This window comes from Doryrhamphus excisus, linkage group LG2, assembly GCF_037039965.1.
Source record: "Doryrhamphus excisus strain RoL-2023G ecotype Guam linkage group LG2, RoL_Dexc_Guam_v1.1, whole genome shotgun sequence".
Classification (NCBI taxonomy): domain Eukaryota; kingdom Metazoa; phylum Chordata; class Actinopteri; order Syngnathiformes; family Syngnathidae; genus Doryrhamphus; species Doryrhamphus excisus.
Genome location: NC_136358.1, coordinates 28332880 through 28357608, shown reverse-complemented (window position 1 = coordinate 28357608; position 24729 = coordinate 28332880). Strand labels below are relative to the sequence as shown.

The 24729-nt window shown below is 43.5% G+C and overlaps 2 protein-coding genes across 2 annotated transcripts; one reads left to right on the top strand and one right to left on the bottom strand.

The window, feature by feature from the left end:
* Positions 1 to 4790: 4790 nt before the first annotated feature.
* Positions 4791 to 10472, bottom strand: lrrc3ca (leucine rich repeat containing 3Ca). Its single transcript, XM_058062334.2, has 2 exons — positions 10174 to 10472; positions 4791 to 6048 (listed from the first exon to the last, which is right to left on the bottom strand). The coding sequence occupies exon 2, from the start codon at positions 5991 to 5993 to the stop codon at positions 5193 to 5195; it is 801 nt and encodes a 266-aa protein (XP_057918317.2). The 5' UTR covers positions 5994 to 6048; positions 10174 to 10472; the 3' UTR covers positions 4791 to 5192.
* Positions 10473 to 15875: 5403 nt separating this feature from the next.
* Positions 15876 to 24712, top strand: top2a (DNA topoisomerase II alpha). Its single transcript, XM_058061599.2, has 35 exons — positions 15876 to 16042; positions 16455 to 16604; positions 16683 to 16773; positions 16849 to 16912; positions 17003 to 17148; positions 17488 to 17585; positions 17652 to 17864; positions 17961 to 18134; positions 18230 to 18331; positions 18414 to 18551; positions 18632 to 18770; positions 18837 to 18994; positions 19080 to 19205; positions 19281 to 19391; positions 19557 to 19662; positions 19789 to 19898; positions 19988 to 20080; positions 20157 to 20271; positions 20351 to 20472; positions 20594 to 20742; positions 20909 to 21140; positions 21225 to 21359; positions 21564 to 21764; positions 21836 to 22031; positions 22108 to 22199; positions 22277 to 22420; positions 22491 to 22574; positions 22767 to 22970; positions 23053 to 23173; positions 23272 to 23400; positions 23474 to 23633; positions 23720 to 23778; positions 23884 to 24000; positions 24074 to 24288; positions 24377 to 24712. Exons 1-35 carry the CDS (start codon positions 16025 to 16027, stop codon positions 24512 to 24514), a joined length of 4650 nt encoding a protein of 1549 aa, XP_057917582.2. The 5' UTR covers positions 15876 to 16024; the 3' UTR covers positions 24515 to 24712.
* The last annotated feature ends 17 nt before the right edge of the window (positions 24713 to 24729 follow it).

Here is a 24729-nt window from a genome sequence, read left to right as displayed (position 1 = left end):
CCTAGCTATGAGGTCTGCACGCACAAGTGTGTAACAGCACAATGGTATGTAAGTTTAATATGCGGTGCAGCAATATGCTGGTTTCCCTTGCCATCAGTGAAATACGTTATCCGCATCGCCCAAGCAATGTGGAACTGACAGGAATGTTAAATAAGGCTACTTCAGACACGTATTGAAAGCAAGGACCTGTAGGTCAATAAGGTGTGATTGAAGATGTGGAGAGGGGTGAAGGAGGAGGCTTAATGCTGACACCTGAAGGGAGCATCCACAAAGAAAGAGAGTGGGTTTTTCACTCATGAACTATATGCAGTATACCTGGCCTGTCAGTGTACTTTTGTACCTTCCGTGTACCAATTAGGATTGTGTTGCACGCATCCTACAACAGAGGGTGCTGTGTTTATACATTATTGTGCATCTTTGTGTGGAGTTTCGTGTCGTGTGGGTGACCTGCAAGCATTTTCACCTGCAACCCAATCGCATCGCACGGGATTGGACGTGTCACCTTATCCGCCACTTTGTGTGCCATTAGCCTGCAGGTGCAATGCTCACACCACTGCACCTCGTCTAAGGTAGCCGAGGCTGCAAGCTGATAGGGGCCCCACGTTTTAAATTAACCTCAGTGACATTCATGTAAGGGGGGTCACGTTACCGCCACGCACACCTCTTGTCCACACAGGTGGACAAAGACACATGTTTAAATGTATATATGTGAAGTATATATTTAGAACATATTTGGATATTTTAGAACTATGGGAGTTGGAGTACCATTTTATGGTACTCAGGAACACAAACAGATATTTTTTTTAAAATAATAACATTATAACAGACCAGGGGTGTCTAAACCTCTTCCACCACATGATGAAAAATGAAAGGATATAGAAAAAAAATGCATATTATTAGTATGAATTTCACTTCATCTTTTAAATAACACAATCCTGTTGGCGTTTTTTCGCCAATATTTTAACTATTATTTAGGGTTATTCGTTTATTCGGCTTTATTCTTGCAAAAATTCTGATTAAAAAAAATCTTGTCAAATTTGACTTTTACAATACCGACATGCTAACCATGGTTAGCATTCTGGCAACCCAGCTGCCAGATTTTTAGTGTAAAATTTACAGTTGTAGTTTGTACAGTGTATTCCTGTAAATGGAAAAGCGGTACCACCGCTTTTTTTTTTTTTTTTTACGGTAAAATTCTGGCAACCCAACTGCCAGTTTTTTTTTTACCGTAAAATTTATTTTACAGAATTTTACTGTAAAACAAAAACCCGTAACACCGTTATTTTTATGGTGGTATTTTTTTACCGTAAAAGCTACAGTTTTTTTTTTTTTTACAGTGCACGAGGCCACGCACGATGCCGCCAATATCTATTTGGCGGTCGTCTGCATAAAAATGACAAGAGAGGCCATGGTTTCCTGCCAACAATGGGGCCCAAGAATTGATCCCTGGGGGACCCCACAGTGAAATTCACATTAACCACAGGAAGTGATCAGTTAACGGTAATTGCCGCTGCTGTGTGGAAGCACTGCTTCTTCCTACTCCTTTTCAAATATGTCGTGTAACTTTTTGGACAAACAAACCATAATATTGACTTGGAAAATGACGGAATACGGAATAGGTGCAGATTCAGAAAGATCTAGAAAGCTTTCTGTGCTGGTTATTGTGTGTAGCTGCTCTATAGGAGTCCACAACTCCATATAAAGCGCCGAAAAATGAACATAATAGGTCCCATTAATATTATAGCCACAGAGACAAAATTGATTGCAGATTTTTAAAATCTGTGTTGACATGCATATTGCTTTCATAGATGAAATATGAAGTATTTAAGAGTGGTTTTGGGCCCTTATTATACCAAAAAAGGCATTTTAGGGAGCTTTATTTCCATTTGCAATATGTAGGCAGGTTGAAGAAACTGGGTCACACACAAAGAAACACATTTTTCCGTATTTCAAGTATTTTTTATGCTCGTCATAAATCATGTATCAGCCTTGCTTTGCTTTGCAGGCCATTTTGTGCGTCCGACACAGGGATACCCTTGTTGACAAACCATTTCCCACGTCCCCAACAACAAATTTCATTATTCAGCAGGGCTGTGTGGCTAATATTACCGCTCTGTGAGTTGAAAGAGAGCATATGAAAGCATAAGAAAAATGATATCATGACCAGCGTTTGTTGCTCTATTCTAAAATAGGAGACTCCTATTCACATGTTTTATTTGAAACAGACCTGCAGGTCATGAAACCGTAAATAACATTTGGAAACCACAGCAGGTGCTTGCTAGCAGACACCCTCACGCTCGTAGATGTACCACAATGTATCCCACCAGGCATTCTCCAATTATTTTTAATGGCGCCGTGTCAAAGTCACCTCAGGTTGATGTTATGTAAAAATATGATTCGCTTGTGTTCCGCACACAGACAATCAGTGCAGCAGTGGAAGACTGAATCCAATGTCCCCCAGCCCCCCGCTGGTGAAATACAATATAAGCACTCCAGAGCTTCTTGTGTGCATATAAGCTTCTGCTGCGGCATAATTGCTCCCTCGCTGTCAACATGGCTACGGCATGACTGTGAACATTATTACCAATTTTATTGTTATGTTAAAGAAGAACAGCAAACGGGCACAGAACAGAGTGTATTTACTTTAACACCTTGCATTATCACTCCATAAACAAATACACAAACACTCTTAAAGGTAAATATCCTTTTAATGAAAAGTCACCATTGTTGCCGCTGCACAATGCTGTTCCATTGCAGTGTCAGGTCCGGGTTCAAACAAAACATACTACAGCTTTTATAGCACATCAAGCAGTCCGGCAAAGCATCCGTCTAAAAGTGCTAATGGGCCACCGAGAGATAAATAATTAATCTAGGATGCATTGCATTTGTCTATTTTTTCATGCACGAAAACACGTTAGCCATGTTAGCTCATGAATTTTTCAAGGAAGTGATAGCTGCAGGTTTAAGATGATTGGTGTATTTCCGGTCTGCGGCACCCAACGGCAAGACAATTTAATACAGTACATAATATTTTAATATGTAACAAAAAGCAATGATTCAGTTATGAGATTCTCATTAAAGTCTCGTTATGCTTTAATTGCTCGGCTGACTTTCCTGTTCATTCCCAGGGCTACATTTTGTGATTGAAACAACCTAGTGACTTATAAGCTAATTATGATCGAGGAAACATTGAAAACTCTGCCTAGCAACAAGTTTTTCCTATTTTGCTATATTTGTAGTCATTTCTTCTAAACTGACTACTGTTTATTACCAAATGTTCCGGTTAAATCTTAGGGCCAATAAAAATAAATGGCCCCCACTTAGTGTGTTGAGTCCTGTTCCCGCATGTTGAGTCCGCCACTAGTGGCCATATTTTTCCCCATTGGCCCCAAGGGGCTGTTGTGATTGAGCTTGATGTTCTCTGCCTAGCAACAAGTAACCAATATATTTCTTACACAGTCGTCCCTCGCTACATCGCACCCTCAAAAGCATTCTAATTGTGAATGTAGTATTGTATTCCCACTTTGGCCACTAGGTGTCAGTAGTCAGTGAACAAGGGCAAGAAAAGGCATTTAGTCCAAGTTTAAATTGTGTCAGGCCCAATAATGACATTCATTCATTCATTTTCTACCGATTATCCTCACGACGGTCGTGGAGGGTGCTGGAGCCTATCCCAGCTGTGTTTGGGGTTGCTGGAGCCTATCCCAGCTGTCCTTGGGGAAACTGGAAGCCTATCCCAGCTGTCCTGGGGGGTTGCTGGAGCCTATCCCAGCTGTCTTGGGGGGTTGCTGGAGCCTATCCCAGCTGTCCTTGGGGAAACTGGAAGCCTATCCCAGCTGTCTTGGGGGGTTGCTGGAGCCTATCCCAGCTGTCTTTGGGGTTGCTGGAGCCTATCCCAGCTGTCTTGGGGGGTTGCTGGAGCCTATCCCAGCTGTCTTGGGGGGTTGCTGGAGCCTATCCCAGCTGTCTTGGGAAGTTGCTGGAGCCTAACCCAGCTGTCTTTGGGGTTGCTGGAGCCTATCCCAGCTGTCCTTGGGGAAACTGGAAGCCTATCCCAGCTGTCTTGGGGGGTTGCTGGAGCCTATCCCAGCTGTCTTTGGGGTTGCTGGAGCCTATCCCAGCTGTCTTGGGGGTTGCTGGAGCCTATCCCAGCTGTCTTGGGGGGTTGCTGGAGCCTATCCCAGCTGTCTTGGGGGGTTGCTGGAGCCTATCCCAGCTGTCTTGGGAAGTTGCTGGAGCCTATCCCAGCTGTCTTGGGAAGTTGCTGGAGCCTAACCCAGCTGTTTTTGGGGTTGCTGGAGCCTATCCCAGCTGTCTTCGGACGAGAGGCAGGGTACACCCTGGACTGGTGGCCAGCCAATCACAGGGCACATATAGACAAACAACCATTCACACTCACATTCATACCTATGGACAATTTGGAGTGGCTAATTAACCTAGCATGTTTTTGGAATGTGGGAGGAAACCGGAGTACCCGGAGAAAACCCACGCTTGAGAACATGCAAACTCCACACAGACATGGCCGAGGAATCGAACTCGGGTGTCCTAGCTGTGTGGCCTCTGTGCTAACCACTCGCACACCGTGCAGCCCAATAACATAATAATCCAAAATAACACAAGCTATGTTGGGGCTATAACCAATGACAAGCTAAAACTCAACTCTGAACCTGCGACATCACTTCCTGTCTGCCCATCATGAAGGTCTGCTTTTACTGTATTACTGTGACACACTAAATGGCTTATTTACTCGTATTATGTCTACTATATGGGGCTCTAATAATGTTAAAAACTGTATTTCTAAGGTTTTCTATGCCTTAACTAAGAAAGTATTCCATGAATGAATATTTATCGCTGTCAAGTCTGGAACCAATTAATCACGATAAACAAGGGACGACTGACTTGTGGTCTTTTAAAGTCATTTGGTTTGTCATTCACACAACTTCGTAGGTGTAAATTGTTATATTTTTATCGGCTTCTGAGGCAGTTACGATTGAACCAGACGAATTCCGCCAAGCTACAAGAAGCTGTGCGTACATGCATGTCAACAGGAAGTACAATCAGCGCCAGTGTGGAAAGAGAATCTCTAAGCATGGAAGAGAAACCGGAATAAAATAAAAACACATCAGTCAGAAAAATGAGAGTTTTTCTAGTACTTAGACCACCTAAGTGTTTTTTCTTATAAAACTAGTAGCCTATACAACAGTACTTATGGTGGAAGACTCCTCCGACTTTGCTTGCCTGCTGGGCAACGACTTGAGATACTCCAGATGCCTGCGGGCGTCCTCCTGGTTGGCCCTGACATAGTAGACCAGATAAGAGATGACCATGGTGAACCAACCAAACATGACCACCAGCATGGCCACGTCTGTAGTCCTCTTCATCACCACGCATAGGTCGACATCTGGCTCCAAGAGGAAGGCCAGTCCCTGAACGCTCATTTCCTCCGGATCTGAAGTCTGGCACACAATACCAGTCAGCGACACGGGTTCCAGGTCTACGCGGGGCATGGCCATTTGCAGGTTGCAGTCACAATGCCAGGGATTGTTTGTTAAATTGGCACGCGCCCGCAAGCCTTCGAAGGAATCCGGATTAAAATGAGCTAACTTATTTGCGGAAAGGTCTAGGAACTGCAACGAGGAACCCAGACCTCGAAATGCTCCGGACTCCAGCTGGGTTATGTCATTGTGCGACAGATCCAGTTCCACCAGGTGGCTCAAACCAGTAAAAGCGTTGGCCGGGATTGAAGTGAGGAGGTTAAAGTCCAGGTAGACTCTCCGTGTGTCGTTGGGGATGTCCTGCGGTATCTCGGTGAGCTTCTGATTGCTGCAGCGCACGGTCTTGCCGCCGCCGCTGCCGCCGCCGCCGCCGCCTTCGCCCTCGGAGCAGTAGCAGCGTTTGGAGCAACTGGTGGCGGCGTTGTTAAAGCAGAAGGTCATTAGCACAAGGCTGTGCAGCAGCAGACACATCACCACATAGTCGATCAGGATGGACATGTTGCGATATGGGCATGCCCTGGGAATGCATCAATCTCCCCGGTGACTGATGAGCCTGTGACATAAGAAGAGCATATTAAATGATGACTTCTCATTGAAGAAAACAACTGCGCTCCTGTTGCATTTCCCGGGAAGTCTACGGATCAAACAGTCCTTTATCCTCGGTACAATAAACAAGGCAAGATAATCCTTTGGTGTCACTGCGCCTCTTTTGTAATTGACATCCCCGCAGAGCGCCACGGCTATTTTGGTGCATGCAGACTCGTATTAACGGCACCAATTGTTCACACGAAACAACTCATTCAAGTGAGTGGCATTGATATTATTGCCCATCTGCAAATCTGGTATCATTTTTTGTGTTAAAAGCATTGACTCAACCTTTTTAATTGGTAACCGGTAGCAATTTTTAAATGTACTCAATTTAGTGAATTTTAGTCGAATGCAGTGAGGGTAAACTAAGGCCAAACTACACCAAGTCCAGCTCACCTGGGTGTCTTCATTTCGTCAATATGTACGCTCAATGAACACAATCCACTTACAGAGATTAAAAAAATGTAATCGATCTCGGTGTGAGTATCAAATAGCTTATTGGAGGGGGGGGGGGGTGATAGAGAGGGCAGTGAGTTGCAATAGTGGTACTGATACTGTGTCCTCCACGGAGTTCCGCAAAGAAAATACACAACCAGCATTTAATTAGGAGCAGTTGTGTAATAATGAGCCCTGTTTCCACTAAGGTTTATACCATAAATACTAATTATATTATTTCACTAAACCACAATGGAAATGGGCAGATATTGGAGTCTGTTTATTTATTAATTTAGATTTTTTTTTTACTTCATTCAATCATTCATTCATTTTCTACCACTTTTCTGTAAGTGGGTCGTGGGGGTGCTGGAGCCTATCCCAGCTGCTGGGTTTAGCTGGCGCTGCTGGTTACTCTAAGTACCAAAATAGAATCCTGAAATTCACTTATCGTGGTCGGATCTGGAACCGATTAACCGTGATAATCTCCTGATGCGATTTATGTTAACATTGCAAGATGGCGCTAGCTGCATGTCGGTGGGACAACTCATGCCTTTTACCTGTGTTGACACTGAATTCATCAAGCAGTATTTCTACTAGCTGAGTAGTTTTAGCACCTTACTTTTAGCGCTCCGATCATTATTACAGTTAAAAAAAATAATAATTAAGTGAAAAAAATTGGGCGGCACGGCGGTCGAGTGGTTAGCGTGCAGACCTCACAGCTAGGAGATCGGGGTTCAATTCCACCCTCGGCCATCTCTGTGTGGAGTTTGCATGTTCTCCCTGTTTCCTCCCACATTCCAAAAACATGCTAGGTTAATTAGCGACTCCAAAATGTCCATAGGTATGAATGTGAGTGTGAATGGTTGTTTGTCTATATGTGCCCTGTGATTGGCTGGCCACCAGTCCAGGGTGTACCCCGCCTCTCGCCCAAAGACAGCTGGGATAGGCTCCAGCACCAGTGAGCCTCGTGAGGAAAAAGCGGTAGAAAATGAATGAATGAATGAATATACTGACAGGATAGCATTGGCAGGGTTGTTGTGGTTTACTAGACAGCATCAATGACTCACGTCTAGTGGTGTAGAATACATCAGCCTTATAGTTGTATTTTTGTTCATTTATCCCTTTTTATACTTGAAAAAAATACTTAAATCAAGCCATGAATATGTAATTAATTAAATATGCATTTTTTCAAGTAATAAGCAGTAGACCACAACAAACAGTTACTTAGTCAGAAAATCTTTGATCCGGTGAAGCAACGAAATTTGAACCGCAAAGTAATAAAGTCATTCATTTAGTGTTAGTTTTCCACGTTGACATAGAAATGTGAGAAACCTTGTCGCATTGAATGCAGCACTCAATAATAGAGGCATCAAAGAACTGGAAAGACTGTGGACTAGTACTCTAGCATCCTGAGCTGTGTCATTTCAGACAGGGTCGGATCGATCCAAAGCAGCGTGGGAAGGATGGAGATAAACTATTATGGCGTTAGTCGTCAGGTAAAAACACAAGTGAGGGTTTCCCGTCCCGTGGTTAGCTGAAGTGTAACCACAAGTTAGCGTTGTAACGTTAAACCCGCCCGCTTGATATGATACGATATGATATGATCACCCGACACTTCTAGTATGTGTCCTATTTCCCTTCCGGCCCCCACATTTTCCCTCTCCACTCCTATTATCCCTTGGTCAAATATCAGGCTGCCATGCCATGTGACAGGAAAAAGAAAGGCTGGCTGGCTGGCTGGCTGGCTGGCTGGCTGGCCACTGTCACGCTCTTTGACTTAGTCATGCACCCCCGCTGATAAGTGCAGGAGCAAATCAATCACAAGGTGTTTTTCTTTGGCTGGAAAATATAGAAAATATGGAAAAAAAGTACAAAGCGAAAGAAGATGAATGAACGGGTAAATACTGTACATGCATGTCTTATATTTGGATTTAATGTCATCTTTTAAAAGGGTGGAATGTTCTGAACTCCTGTTTCCACACTATGTGGAGTTGTAAAAGTGTGGTATTCAGTGACATATAATGTGATATGCATGTGATTATGATGAATATGATTTTTAAAGGGATGGGAAACCGAATTATTTTCATGACTGTATTGCATCCCACAGATTCATGCGGTTTTGTTTTTTTTAATTTTATTTTATTTGGGCAAATCTATGAAACATTACAATGCATTTCTTACATCAATCAAAATATAACTTTTAATTATTTACATTTTTTATTCAACTATCTGATCACAAGCCCAAAAGGAGTAGGCTGAAGCAAAAGCTTATAAATGCCTACCCCCTTTGGTTTACATTAATATATATCAGTGGTGTCCAAACTACGGTCTTGGGGTCATTTGTGGCGCGTGGATTGTTTTTTATACCAAAAAAAACAGCAAAGGGTTGCACGGCGGTGGAGTGGTTAGCACACAGACCTCACAGCTAGGAGACTAGGGTTCAATTCCACTCTCGGCCATCTCTGTGTGGAGTTTGCGTGGGTTTTCTCCGGGTACTCCGGTTTCCTCCCACATTCCAAAAACATGCTAGGTTAATTAGTGACTCCAAATTGTCCGTAAGTATGAATGTGAGTGTGAATGGTTGTTTGTCTGTATGTGCCCTGGGATTGGCTGGCCACCAGTCCAGGGTGTACCTAGACAGCTGGGATAGGCTCCGGCACCCACCCGCAACCCTCGTGAGGAAAAACGGTAGAAAATGAATGAAAAACCCAGCAAAATAGATTGGCACATAATTTAATAATATATATAATTATTATTATTATTATGTCCAATATTGGCGTTATTGTCCAACTCTCAATTTCCGATACCTATATGTGTAATATGACATATCTTCTGTGGCGGAATGAACACATATGTGTTGTTTAAAATATCGTTTTCATGATCGGGAAAAAATGTGATACCAATATCACCCAATATCGCATTTTGATGCTGATATCAGGCCGATACATCCTTAATATACATCCTTAATAATAATAATCTTGCCTATACCTCCATGTGACAACCAGACTGCTTTCATTTGCACACTAAATAAGCCCTAAATTTGCACCTCGGATACTAAAGTTGCAAATAGTTGCTTTAAAAAAAAAACTGATTTATTGTGAAAAATATGCCAATCCATCCCAAAGCATCACCCAGTTGAGAGCGTGCAGCGTGGGATAAAAGACGCTGGTTATGTCTCAGTGGGGGGGGGGGCTAAGACTGGGAGAAAAAGAATACAGCCTTGACCTTCTTGAAGATATTATAATGTAACTTTAATCTTATTTTCAAGCTCTTAGCTCCATCATTCCAACAATGCATCATTGGATGTCAGGTTCAATTCCTAGTGATTTTAACCACAGTCAGTGTCCAATCTCTGTTCACATAGTGTAATAACGGCCTTTGGGAGGAATTAGAATTGATTATGACATGAATCTGAATTAGTGTAAATATGAAATTGAATTACTTTTCAACACGCCGTGTGGATGGAAGATGTGATATTATATTGTAAACACTTCAAAAAATATACAATTGTATGCATAATGCAAATACAGCACTCACAACAATACAATGGCTGTGCATCATGAATAGGCAACCAATTCCATTCATACATTCTGAAATCCGAATAGAAACCAGATTGTAAATACATGCAAAGCAAGCAACGGTCAAGCGCACTCACGTTTGCAGAGCTCTGTCGCTCCGGCTCATCTTCATATCATAATGGCTCGTTTAAACTTGTGCTGGTTTCGGTTCCGAGAGCCAAGACGCGCCGCTTGAGATGCTTCCACAGCAGTTCCACAGCAGTTCACCGCTCGCCTTTTTTTTTTTTTTTTTGTAGTTTCCACGCAACCAAGGGAGGCAGCATATCATCTGGCGCCAGTGCGTTCTCTCAGAGAGGGAGCAACCAACAACATGGGTGCTACCATTATGGACTCAGCCCTAATGGATCATGGATCCTCCCTGGTTGCTTTTGCTTATTCGTGCTCATCACTTTAGGGTTTAGGAGCTCGCAAATTCAGGGCTGCGCGCGCACTCTTGTGTGTGTGTGTGTGTGTGTGTGTGTGTGTGTGTGTGCATCAGGTGGCTGCAAAGAGGCCACGCCCCCTTGTCGAGCACTTATTTAAGAAACATTACCATAAATACCATAAATACCATAACTACCATAACTACCATAACTACCATAACTACCATAACGTTATTAACCAGGCATTATTATATTTAGCATACATGATTTAAGAATAAATTCATTCATTAAGATGTTGGCTAATTGATCTGTTAAATTATGTTCAATTATTATCTTTAATCATTACAATTATCAACTATTGATGATGTATTTATTATTATCCATTTAATGACCTTTTTAATATTCATTCATTAATTATAATATTATTGGTGGGCCGACAGCTGGGAGACCCGAGTTCAATTCCACCCTCGGCCATCTCTGTGTGGAGTTTTCTCCGGTTTCCTCCCACATTCCAAAAACATGCTAGGTTAATTAGCAACTCCAAATTGTCCATAGGTATGAATGTGAGTGTGAATGGTTGTTTGTCTATATGTGCCCTGTGATTGGCTGGCCACCAGTCCAGGGTGTACCCCGCCTCTCGCCCCGAAGACAGCTGGGATAGGCTCCAGCACCCCCCGCGACCCTCGTGAGGAAAAGCGGTAGAAAATGAATGAATGAATATTATTAGTGGGCCGACAGCTAGGAGACCTGAGTTCAATTCCACCCTCGGCCATCTATGTGTGGAATTTTCTCCGGGTACTCCGGTTTCCTCCCACATTCCAAAAACATGCTAGGTTAATTAGCCACTCCAAATTGTCCATAGGTATGAATGTGAGTGTGAATGGTTGTTTGTCTATATGTGCCCTGTGATTGGCTGGCCACCAGTCCAGGGTGTACCCCGCCTCTCGCCCTGAAGACTGCTAGGATAGGCTCCAGCACCCCCGCGACCCTTGTGAGGGTAAACGGTAGAAAATGAATGAATGAATATTACATTTTAGGGCTGAGTGGTCAGCACACAGGCCTCACAGCTAGGAGACCCAAGTTCAATTCCACCCTCGGACATCTCTGTGTGGAGTTTGCATGTTCTCCCCGTGCATGCGTGGGTTTTCTCCGGGTACTCCGGTTTCCTCCCACATTCCAAAAACATGCTAGGTTAATTAGCGACTCCATGGTTGTTGGTCTATATGTGCCCTGTGATTCAGGCCTCTCGCATGAAGACAGCTGGGATAGGCTCCAGCACCCCCGCGACCCTTGTGAGGATAATCTGTAGAAAATGAATAATAATACTAAGACCGTAGACAAAAGTATTTTTTTTACCTTGGGGTCTAAAGGCCTTCACTTGTACATGAGCCTTTCTTCTTGTCACTCCCACACGCCGGTGCCCTACAGAGTTGCAGCCACCAAAAGTATCTCAAAGGTTGAGGAGGAGGAGTCAAGATGATAAACTTTTGTGATTTCAGGCCAGTGGATCTCTTGGCCCTCCCCACGTCCTCTTTCTTCTTGCTGCCAACAGATAAGGAAGTTTGATTGATTCCGCTAAAACTGTTGTATATGGGCAAAGACCCGGGAGAGCCTGCCAAGCGTTCAGCCATGATGGTATTAATGGAATTAGAATCAATACAGTAGGGTTCTCCTCCTCGCTGATGCTGACTTACTTTGAATGATTAAGTCTTTATACAGTGGCGGGATAGCTTGTGTACAATTACAAATGCCTTTTTAAAACTGATGCAAGTACTTATTATGATTTTATGGGTCTAACCGTCAGTCCATCCTGTAGACAGATGCAAACTGTCAACATAAAATATGTATTGCTTGATGCCATTTTGTGTGTCTGTAGCTTTAATGCTAATGAGTAGGGCTGCCATATCATGTCTTTAGGAAGGCAAGGCTAATCTTAAAGGTCCATGTATTCATTTCATATGCATGTAGAATTTTTTTATGCTTTTTATGTTAACATTTTTGATGACATGACTGATGACATCATAGACGGACAAGGAAATGTAGGTCACTTGTGGTTTTGGTTAGCATTTTATTTAGCTAGCTAATACGATGCGAACAAGGAAGGGCATTTTGTCATTAAAAAAATACATTAAGAACACAGTTGGACTCACACTGTGTATTAACTGTGCTGGAGCCTATCCCAGCTGTCTTCAGGCAAGAGGCGGGGTACACCCTGGACTGGTGGCCAGCCAATCACAGGGCACATATAGACAAACAACCATTCACACTCACATTCATACCTATGGACAATTTGGAGTGGCTAATTAATCTAGCATGTTTTTGGAATGTGGGAGGAAACCCACGCATGCACGGGGAGAACATGCAAACTCCACACAGAGATGCCCGAGGGTGGAATTGAACGCTGGCCTCCGAGCTGTGAGGTCTGCGCGCTAACCACTAGACCGCCGTGCCGCCCTACTAATAACTAAGTATGCTAAATTTATTTTTGTATTTAATGTATTTTTTTAATGTAATGGTTAACAGTACAGTGGCGGGCTGCACGGCGGTCGAGTGGTTAGCGCGCAGACCTCACAGCTAGGAGAGCTGGGTTCAATTCCACTTTCTGTGTGCAGTTTGCATGTTTTCCCCGTGCATGAGTGGGTTTTCTCCGGGTACTCCGGTTTCCTCCCACATTCCGATAGGGAATAGGTATGAATGTGAGTGTGAATGGTTGTTTGTCTACCCCGGGTCTCGCCCGAAGACAGCTGGGATAGGCTCCAGCACCCCCCGCAAAAATGAAAATGAATGAATAATACGGGACTTTTCAAACATCCTTAGCCAGGTGTTTTATTCTAGCCAAAGAAGAAGGCCCATTTTCCCAAATATAGCCCGCTTGGTGTTCAGGACACCCCCGCAGCCAGAAAACTGTTCCTGCTCTTCATTTACAGGAAGATGAGATGAGTGAAACAGCACAAATAGGATTAGTTGGACTCAGCTACAGAGGAGAGTGCACCGGCAGTCAATCTTCTTCACTTTTATCAGATTACTTCAAAAGCGTCTGTGTGCGTGAGTGATCAAGCATTAGCCCAGCGCTTTCAAGTCAATTAAACGTCCGTCGTTATGATGTCTTCTACTCCACTATGCAGTCCTGATTAAGGGAGCAGGTTTGGCACACCTGTAATCCTCAGACTGGGGATTTACATAAGAGCCCCTGCAGTGTCTCCATGCTGCAGTGGAACTCCAGAAGTCATTATAAATATTTCTCGTTCATTCTCATTTTTCATCCTAGCTCGCTCCTGTTTGATAGGCGAACACGCACTCCTCTCTGGAGTGTACCCCTCATCCCCATGAAAAACATCAAAGTCCCGCCTGCTCTTTTGCGAACACATTAGCATATTTATTATTTATTTCATTGCATGTTTTCACTCTGCATTACACAAGAAAGGTGTTTCAAAAAGATTTGGGAGGCACAGCCAGTAATAATAGGTGTCACCCCACCTCATCTGGAAGCACCTGGAGGTCTTTGAAATCCTTTCCTTTCGGTGGAGAAGTATTTGGAAAGTCTCGGGAGGTGTTTGGCGAATTAGCATTCAGCACAGATTACGACAGTTTATGTAGATAAATCACAATCTGTTGCTAGCATATACTAGCCATCGAGGGTGCTTTGATGATGCTTGTTAATTGATTAATTAATTGTAAACTCTAAATATTCTATAAGTGAGTGTTTTCCGTAGTCCATGGAATAGTCCATAGTTTCCATAGTTTCCATAGTCTTGACAGTTACTATGGTACCCATTATGTCACCTCGTACTTTGGTATCGGTACGTGACGAAAATAAAAATAAAAATAAAAATAAAAATAAAAATAAAAATAAAAATAAAAATAAAAATAAAAATAAAAATAAAAATAAAAATAAAAATAAAAATAAAAATAAAAATAAAAATAAAAATAAAAATAAAAAAACTATATTATGGAAAGCAGGAAGTGAACAAATGTAACAGTTAGTGATTGTAAAAGTACCAGATGGAGGGGTAGGATTTAATAAGCTTTGCTTCTTCCTACTCCTTTTGGGCATGTGGAACTGGGAACTGATTATGGGATGCACTTAATTGTAATCTGATGCATGTTCAAATGAAATTAAACCATTACCATTACCAATGTGCCTTGTGATTAACTGGCACCTCGTCCAGGGTGTACCCCGCCTCTCGCCCCAAAGTCATCCGCTTTCATGACACCATGCTTCTTTCTCCTTCTCCTCAGAAAACACAGCATGGTAAATAAATAAACAGCAAAACAGGTGGCACTGAGAGCACGGCTATCCATCTACTTTACTAACATCGTCACTACGTCACATGGGTGCCTATTTTGGGATGGAAAGTACTTTGCTTTTTTCCTCCCTCGTTTGAAAATGGCCACAACTTTGGTAGAAAGAAGATATTTGCAGAATCATTAACATTGGCAACTATATTACCACATTGTTACTATCACGTTCTAACTGGAACATTTCTGCCTGTTGTATCACCTTATCACTTTTTATGTTAAAGGGTCATGCAATGGGCTATTGTGACTCCCTGGATACTTGTAATAACAATAATAACACCACATTGCAGGTTAGCCAAATACTTGTTTATGCATGCTAACATCAAGGTCAGATAAGAGGTCACTGAGGGGGGAGCGATAAGAATGAATAGTGATTGTATCGACATTGACTGCCAGCACAATTAAAAAGATCCCGTCTTTTCTCTGCAGCTTATTCAAAATCTTGCACTTGCAACCTGCACAAGAGAGCATTTCATGCTTGCATTCCCTTCCGAAAACAATCCAGCCAAGGCTTACGGTGTAACCCTGGTATGTGGACTCCTATAGAGCAACTACACACAATAACCTGCACAGAGAACTTTCTTGATCTCCCAGAATCTGCACCTATTCGAGCTGTATTTCCTTGCATTTCCAAAATGGTCTGTTTTAATTTTTTCCACCCAATGCCCACCTCCAAGTACGCCCACTCGCTGTGTAATTACCTCACTAATGATTCAGTAGCAATCAGAAGGGTAGTCTTTTGTAAGACTGGTCTGCATACAACAATGATTAATTTTGCTAGCCATCGTGTTTCTAAATTATGATACCAGTAATGACATAATTCACACACAACAGAAACCACCTCCGTGGTAAAGCTACATGGAGGTTGTTACTATTTGTAAACAACATATTTTGTGTTCCGTTACAAGTTAGATGATGGACTTTTTGATGATGCACTATAGCGATTTTGTGTTGTCAATCGTGTAGAAAATCGAACCTAATTGGCCAGTTGAAAATAAGGGCGGGCTTAAAGCTCCAATCGCTTCGTTGATTTGTCATTGAGCAAAAAACATGGTTTCCAAGTTTCTCATTGGAGGGACTTGGTGGCGTGTTCCGTCGTCTGATTGGTTATAAAACTGGCGCCAGCAGGAAGTTACTTTTTCAAACGGAGGTATCATTTCTTCCAGGCAGTACTGGGTTTGACGACGTGTGTGCTAGTTTAGTCGTCTTTTAGCAGTTCTAAGCGTAATCAATACTGAACGAATATTCGTTAAAAAAGAAGAAGAAGATGGCAGAACCTTTGAAGGTGGGTGCCCATTTAGTATCAAACCCGGCGCGTGTCCGCCGCGACTATTTTGGTGTTCGGCTAGTTAGCTTTATCGTTCCAAATAAATAAAAAATAAATAAATACTGTAATACAGAAGCATACCACGCTTTTGTATTACAGTATTTGTTTGTTCAGAGGAATCGCAGCCAAACGCAGAAATTTGGTACAAAAGTGCCTTTGGAACAACTACTAGAGGTTGCCTCATCCCACAGAATGCTAATACACGCACATAAAAATGGCGATGTCAAACGTTTCGTTTGAATAGCATTGCTAATTTTCTGTTTTGATTTGACTACAGACACACAGGATACAATTAACAACCTGTGCACGTTATCCGCGTCTTAGATTTTACATGTTGTTACAAAATACGAAAACTTTGTGTCCTCCACAGTCGAATTTCTTTGAGAACAGGCCACTGCAAAAGACAAAGAAAGATGCCAAACGTTTGTCGGTGGAGAGGATTTATCAGAAGAAGACTCAGTTGGAGCACATCTTGCTCAGACCTGACTCTTACATTGGCTCTGTGGAGCCTGTCACCCAGGTAAGAGTATAAAAAAGGACCTAAAAGATGCCTGTGTCTTAAAAAATAACCGTCTCATCGTTTCCCCTTTTCCTTCAGCAAATGTGGGTGTATGATGAAGATGTTGGATTAAACTGCCGGGATGTGACATTTGTGCCAGGGCTTTACAAGATTTTTGATGAGATTCTTGGTAAGCAACAGCAGCAGCAATGAGTGAAAGGAAGTTCTCTACATGCTCATTCAAGTATTTCACCCTTCCTTACAGTCAATGCTGCTGACAACAAGCAGAGGGATCAAAGCATGTCCTGCATCAAAATCAACATTGATGTGTAAGTCTAACATAATTACACATCGATGCAAGGATCCCAGGACATTAATGTACAGCAGGCTGAACTGGCATGTTTTTTTTTTCCTTGCAGTGAAAACACCACCATTAGTGTATGGAATAACGGCAAGGGTATTCCAGTGGTGGAGCACAAGGTGGAGAAAGTGTATGTGCCTGCTCTCATCTTCGGTCAGCTCCTTACGTCCAGTAACTATGATGATGATGAGAAGAAAGTCACTGGTAAGATACACTTTACAATAATTGGAACCTGGTATGTTTTATTATTATAAATAAACACTCATGAGCAATTAAAAAAACAATCTTATTCTTAGCTTAAACTTTTAAAACTAAAATCAATACCAACTTTTTTTCTTTGGGGAAACATTCGGGTCCATACGGTAATAATAGTCAGTGCTGACAGGCAGAGATATTAATTTTGCTAAATATTTTTTTTTGTGTTCATGTTGCGGTGCATATGATGCACAAAAGTTTCGCTCCAATGTGACGTGATTGTACAGACCTCATGGTGTTTTTACCATTTGGTGGACGATGTCACAGGGTCTGTGTTTTCACTTCTAGGTGGCCGCAACGGATATGGTGCCAAGCTGTGCAACATCTTCAGCACAAAGTTCACGGTTGAGACCGCCTGTCGAGAATCAAACAAGTGCTTCAGACAGGTAATGAGCTTAAGAAGATGCTGTGATGCAGCATTTCTACCAACTGTGTGTGCATTATTTCCATAGACCTGGTATGACAACATGAGCAGGGCCGCGGATGCCACCATCGGATCTTTTGACAGAGATGACTACACCTGCATCACCTTTCGGCCAGATCTGGCTAAGTTTAAGATGAGCATCCTGGACAAAGACATAGTGGCCTTGATGACCAGGAGGGCCTACGACATCGCTGGATGCACCAAGGGTGTCTGCGTGTTCTTCAATGGCAAGAAGCTGCCAGTAAGCCAGCTTGATGATTGATCTGCCATGGATGTACACAAAAATTATTATTTTTTTCTTTTTCCTCAAATTTTCCCTTGTCATCTTGCACCTTAGGTCACAAATTTCCGCAGCTACGTGGACATGTATCTAAAGGACACTGTCACCATAACAGACAGTGCCACCCAGGTGGTTCATGAGATTGTCAACGAGCGCTGGGAGGTCTGCCTCACTGTGAGCGAGAAGGGTTTCCAGCAAGTCAGCTTTGTCAACAGCATCGCCACAACCAAGGTACTGTTACACTGCATTAGATGCCCGCTAAATCCACCTCTTCACGTACATTGAGGGTGGACTGTTGCATAATATGTTTGTCTTCTGGACTTTAGGGCGGGAGGCACATTGACTATGTGGGCGATCAGGTGGTTGGCAAGCTAATTGACGTTGTAAAGAAGAAGAATAAAGCTGGCGTGGCTGTTAAACCTTTCCAGGTCTGTTACACGCACACACGCGGTGATGATTGAAGTGACTATTTCTGTATTGACAACAAGTCCCCTTCATCCCCCCATTCAGGTGAAAACCCACATGTGGCTGTTTGTCAACTGTCTGATTGAGAACCCCACATTCGACTCCCAGACCAAAGAGAACATGACTCTGCAGCAGAAGAGCTTTGGCTCCACCTGCCCCCTTCCTGACAAGTTCATTAAAAGGGTGCTTGTCAAGAATTTGCGGTATTGCACGCTTCTTCTCAGAGCTGTAACTCACCTTTAGTTACCTGTTCACTACAACAGGCCATGTCCTGCGGAATTGTGGAACACATCATGGACTGGGTGAAGTTCAAAACTCAGCTGCAGCTCAACAAGAAGTGTTCAGCTGTCAAACACACCAAAATCAAGGGGGTGCCCAAGCTGGATGACGCCAACGATGCAGGTACAGTTACCCTCATCTTGTGTACAAACTGGTGAGCCGCCAAGAAACACTTCTGTCATCCGGCAGGTGGGAAGAACTCCTTGGGCTGCACACTGATCCTTACAGAGGGAGACTCGGCCAAGACGCTAGCGGTGTCTGGGCTGGGTGTGGTTGGCAGGGACCGCTATGGAGTCTTTCCACTTCGAGGAAAAATGCTCAACGTTCGAGAGGCCTCACATAAGCAGGTCGGCGCTCGCGTGCGACTGAGTGGCATCTGCTGACTTTTCCACATACTTCTCTCTGTTATTCATTCGATGTCTTCTTTCACAGATAATGGAAAATGCTGAGATCAACAATGTCATCAAGATCCTTGGTCTCCAGTACAAAAAGAACTATAGTGACCCCGAGTCACTCAAGTCTCTGCGCTACGGCAAGATCATGATCATGACGGATCAGGTTTGTTTTTAGTGTTTTCACTCATAGCATACACTCAAACGCCACTGGACTTGACTTGTGTGTTGTTGATGCTAGGATCAAGATGGCTCCCACATTAAAGGTTTGCTGATCAACTTCATCCATTACAACTGGCCCTCACTGCTGCGCCACAACTTCCTGGAAGAGTTCATCACCCCTATCATCAAGGTATGGAGTTGACACTCTGCCTTCCTACATTTTTTGAGCGCGTTACACGCTGGATGCATTTAAAGGAAGAACATAAGCCAGCCATCATACATGCAGCAACACTGCCCTCTGCTGTCCAAAGCTTGGAAACTCACCCCTCGTTTTGACTGTTCCATCCGTCTTTAGGCATCCTTCAAGAAGTCCCAGTTGTCGTTCTACAGCATCCCCGAGTTCAATGAATGGAAGGAGAGCCAGTCCAACTACAAATCTTGGAAAATCAAATACTACAAAGGTTTGTTACAAAACCCCTGTGTGGTAGTAAACACAGCCATGTAAGCGGCCCTTCTTTCTATACCTGACTGATGTCATGGTTCATGTTGGCTTTAAACAAGGGTTTACTCTTCCTCTTTCCAATTAGGTTTGGGTACCAGCACAGCACAGGAGGCCAAGGAGTATTTCAGTGACATGCAGAAACACCGTATTCCATTCAAGTACTCCGGGCCTCAAGATGATGAAGCTATTACCCTTGTAAGATTGCGTCATTAGTACTGTAGTGTTTTTATTTATAATCTAAATGAGCTGGCTATACTTCATCTGGATCCTGCTCTCTTGTTTAGGCCTTTAGCAAGAAAAAAGTGGAAGAGCGCAAAGAGTGGCTCACCAATTTCATGATCAACAGACGTCAGCGGAAGGAACACAACCTGCCTGAGGTTAAACACAGTTTAATTACAAGTCATCAGATGCTAGCGAAGTGAACTCCTAATTTGATCACTTTCCTGTCTGTAGGAGTACCTCTACGGTCAGGCCCTGACGTCCCTTTCCTACAATGACTTTGTCAACAAGGAACTGGTGCAATTCTCCAACTCTGACAATGAAAGGTCCATCCCCTGCCTAGTGGATGGTGCGCTGCAAGAAACTTCAGTCAATCATCTGGAAGTTTGAAGACGTCCCTTATGAGTGTTTATTTTGCTCTGTGTCAGGGCTGAAGCCGGGCCAGAGGAAGGTATTGTTCTGCTGTTTCAAGAGAAATGACAAGCGGGAGGTGAAGGTGGCCCAGTTGGCTGGTTCAGTGGCGGAGATGTCTGCGTATCATCATGGAGAGGTGTGACATTGGAGTAGGCTCTAATACAGAAACATCTGCCTAATGCATAATGTTCAAAGGGTTGACATTTGCACTTAGTCCTCTTTGCCAGCGTCAGATGACAGAATGTCTTATTTTGCAGATGTCTTTGATGATGACCATTATTGGGTTGGCTCAGAACTTTGTGGGAAGCAACAACCTGAACCTGTTGCAGCCTCTCGGTCAGTTTGGAACAAGGCTGCACGGCGGCAAGGACTCTGCAAGCCCACGTTACATTTTCACCATGCTAAGGTCAGCAGTTTCATTTTGTTTTGCCATTTGCCTGCAGCCATATCCGTTAATGCTGTGAATTTTTTGCTTCTGTCGACCAAGCAACCTTGTCACTGCAAGGCGACTCTGCGGTTCACCGATGTATTTACGGTCCCGATATTACATCTCAATTCTTCATCCCCTCCAGCCCGCTGTCACGTCTTCTTTTTCCGGCGATGGACGACGAACTGCTGAAGTACAACTACGACGATAACCAGCGTGTCGAACCCGAGTGGTACATGCCCATCCTCCCTACTGTACTAGTGAATGGTGCCGATGGTATTGGCACAGGCTGGGCCAGCAGAATCCCCAATTTTGACATCCGAGAGATTGTCACCAATGTTCTGCGGATGCTTGATGGAGAGGAGCCGCTGCCCATGGTAAATGAGTCACTGTTGTTTACGACTCTTTCAAGTGATCCAAACCTAAAACATGTAAAAAAAAATGTTTCCCCCTGCTCTTAGCGCCCAAATTATAAAGGTTTCAAGGGCACAATTGAGGAGCTGGCTGACAACCACTACATGATATGCGGAGAGGTGGCCATCCTTGATTCCACCACCATTGAGATCTCGGAATTGCCTGTGAAAACTTGGACACAGGTAAGTTGCTGTAGAACTAGGTAGTAATGCACAAAGTGAAATTTGAATTTCTTTTCCATGATGTATTAATTGTTTTCGGAAGTACTGCAAAAGTTCTACACCGCTTACCACGACCATCATACATTTTTCAGGGGTATCTAGGATGTCTTCAGTGTTTAGGTAAATGCAACAACTTGAAGGTCAACTGATCTGTCTCTGATCCAGACTTACAAGGAAACGGTCCTGGAGCCGATGCTGAATGGCACGGAGAAGGTCCCCGCTTTGATCACGGACTACAAGGAGTATCACACCGACACCACTGTGCGATTTGTGATCAAGATGACTGAAGAGAAGCTACGGGAGGTAGAGGCTGCTGGCTTCCATAAAATCTTCAAGCTGCAGATTCCTCTCACCTGCAATTCAATGGTACATTCCATATCACGAGCCTGCAACAATATCTTCATGAAATGAGTAACCATGAATTCTATTGGTTGCAGGTTCTGTTTGACCACGTGGGCAGCCTGAAGAAGTACAAATCTGTGCAGGATATTTTCAAAGACTTCTTTACATTGAGGATGAAGTACTATGGGCTGAGAAAAGACTGGCTTTTGGGCATTTTGGGGGCAGAGTGCGCTAAGCTCACCAACCAGGCTCGCTTTATCCTGGAGAAAATCCAGGGCACGTTGGTCATTGGTGAGTTGGTACCTTGTCGGCAGCATGCAGTGTTCGCTTTGACCGGAGTTTGTAATATTGCGTGTCTTGTGTGTAGAGAACAAAGCAAAGAAGGAACTGATTCGCATGCTGGCCGCGATGGGCTATGTCTCCGACCCAGTCAAAGCCTGGAAACAGTCACAAGAGAAGGTCGAGTGAAAGTCATTTCAGTTGAATTTATACTCCGGAAATTTCCTCCTGCACTAAACATTCTGTTTAATCATTAGAATGAGGACGTGGAAGACGATGAGCAGGAGCAAGCACCAGAGGAGGACACCAGTGGCCCCGACTACAACTACCTGCTGAACATGCCGATGTGGTTCTTGACCAAGGAGAAGAAGGAGGAGCTGTGCAAGCAGAGAGATGCTAAGGCATGACGCTCTACTTTTTGTATACGGTTGCTCTTTTTGTAACATTTCCTCCCCAACCACCGATCTGCAGGCTGTAGAACTGAGTACTCTGGAGAAGAAATCTCCAAGTGACTTGTGGAAGGAAGACCTTTCTGCTTTCTCTGAAGAACTGGAGGTCAGCAATCTCTACATCAGTAGTAGTTTGTTGTTGTTTGAGAGCTACTTTTAGCAAACGAAACAGCTACTCGTTTTAGTGGGCTAGCTTGGTAGCTTAATTTCACCCAAACAAACTGAACACTCCAGACTCGGCCTTTGACTTATTCTGATAAAGCTCACCCCCCCAATCTGTTCCTCCTTTTTTCCCCAGCGCTTTGAGGCCAAAGAGCGAGAGGACGCTGCCATGCCCGTCACGAAAACCTCTGGGAAAGGGAAGAAGTTGAAGGTGAAACAGGAAACCCTTCCCACGCCACAGGGTCGCAGTGTCATCCCACGCATCACCAGTGCTATGAGAGCAGAAGCTAACAAGAAGGCCGACCTTTTGAAGGAAGGCAAGAAGGGCAGAAAAGTCAAGGTGTGTCCAAGTGACGGAATAATTGTTGTTCTGCACCATTATGTCACGTTGACATTATGTTTTGCCAATTGTGCATTTTTAGACGGAAGATGTGGTCGTGAAGATGGATTTTGAGGAAGACGGGGAGGACTCACTGCCAGTCGAGGAAGTTGGCTTGGCTGCCAGATTGAGCAAAAAAAGCAAAACATCCTCACAGGAAAAAGGTGACACACTTTTATCATGAACATTTGGAAAAAAGTATGTTATTTTTGTTTTACTTGCAACACTGTCCTTGGTTTAACTTGTTGGTGTAATGCTTCAGCATCCAAGACGGGCAAGCAGACCACACTTCAGTTCAAGCCGGTGGCCAAGAGGGTCAAGAAGAATCTGGAGTCGGAGGATGAATCCGACAGTCTGGTTGAAGTCGCTGCCCCCAGAGAAAAGAGCAAAAGTAGATTCTCGTAAACAATGCCCCCCCCCCTCCCCTCACAATTTTAATTAAACCCCAATCGTGGTGTCTTCAGGTGCCACTTCTGATGAATTTGATGACTGGGCCAAGAAGGACTCTACAAAACGAAAAGCGATGACCAGCGACGATGACGACGACAACGACTTCTCCCCAGATCCCCTAACCTTGTCTGACAGTGACATGGACTCTCCCGCTCCTCCTCCCAAAGCCCCAGCGTGAGTAGAAGATAAAATACTCACAAAGCGGTCATTGCATGTTGCTGTCAAAGACCAACCTTTTTTTTTATATATATTGTAAACAGGAAAAAAGTGACAAAAACAAAATCAACAGTTAAGAAACAACTTGGAAGCAAATCAAGCTGTAAGTATTTTTGCTGGTTCTTGGATGCAGCAGGTTTGAGAAATGCTGGTCTGGGAAGTCTGCCATTTTTTTTTTTTTTTTTTTTGTCTTGATGAATCCTGACAGCCCATTCTGAAGACCAGGATGCCGTACCAAAGGCTCCAATTCAACGCAAGACCAAAACGGCTGCACCCAAGAAACCCGCTGCCCCTAAGAAAGCGGCCACATCCAAGAAGCCCGCAGGTATTAAAACGTGAAGATGGATGAATTGCAGACAAAGGACCGCTGAATTAATCTTGGCCTTAAATTGTCTCAGATGCGAAGCAGCCATCTATCCTGGATGCTCTGTCCAAACCCAAACCCTCGTCCAAGAGGGTGCCCTCGTTTGACTCCAGTGACTCGGAGCGCGAAGCTAATGTTAAAGCTCCAAAAACCAAGCCCGCTCCAAAAAAACAGAAGGTCCTTACTGACGACTCTGACAGTGACTCAATGGACCTCATGTCCCGTGTCAAGGCGAGATCAACCGCAAAGGTCTGTTAATGTTATCAAGGGGCTTATGCTTTTTTTGCATTTTATTTTTTCTTCATGAGCGCTTTTTTTTTCTCCCACCCCTTCCCAGAAAATTACGTTGAGCGAGGATGAAAGCTTCCAGATTCCGAACCATGAGTCCGCTGCTCCAAAAGCAGTGGCTGCATACGACAAGCCCAGAAGAGCCAGGAAGCCCGTGAACTACGACTTTGACTCTGACTCTGACTAGACCTCCATGCCAGTTGTTCATGTTGCTTAAATGTTGCTCTTGCAAATGTGTAAATATTTCAACTTTAATAGTTAGTGTTAACATTTCAAGTAGTTATTTTTATTCCAGTTTTTCCCCTTTTTAAAAAAAAAAATCAACTAAACATGTTGACCTGTAAATGTTTTCTATTCTAACAAAATAAATTTCTTGAGATTTGTATTAATTTCTTGTATGCT

Excerpts from the sequence above, each read along its gene's own strand:
- top2a (XM_058061599.2), top strand. Across the intron at positions 18,135-18,229 it reads ACAGCATCGCCACAACCAAG|GGCGGGAGGCACATTGACTA; the intron begins GTACTGTTACAC and ends TCTGGACTTTAG. Across the intron at positions 18,995-19,079 it reads GAGAGGCCTCACATAAGCAG|ATAATGGAAAATGCTGAGAT; the intron begins GTCGGCGCTCGC and ends CTTCTTTCACAG.
- lrrc3ca (XM_058062334.2), bottom strand. The coding sequence starts at position 5,993 with ATGTCCATCCTGATCGACTATGTGGTGATGTGTCTGCTGCTGCACAGC.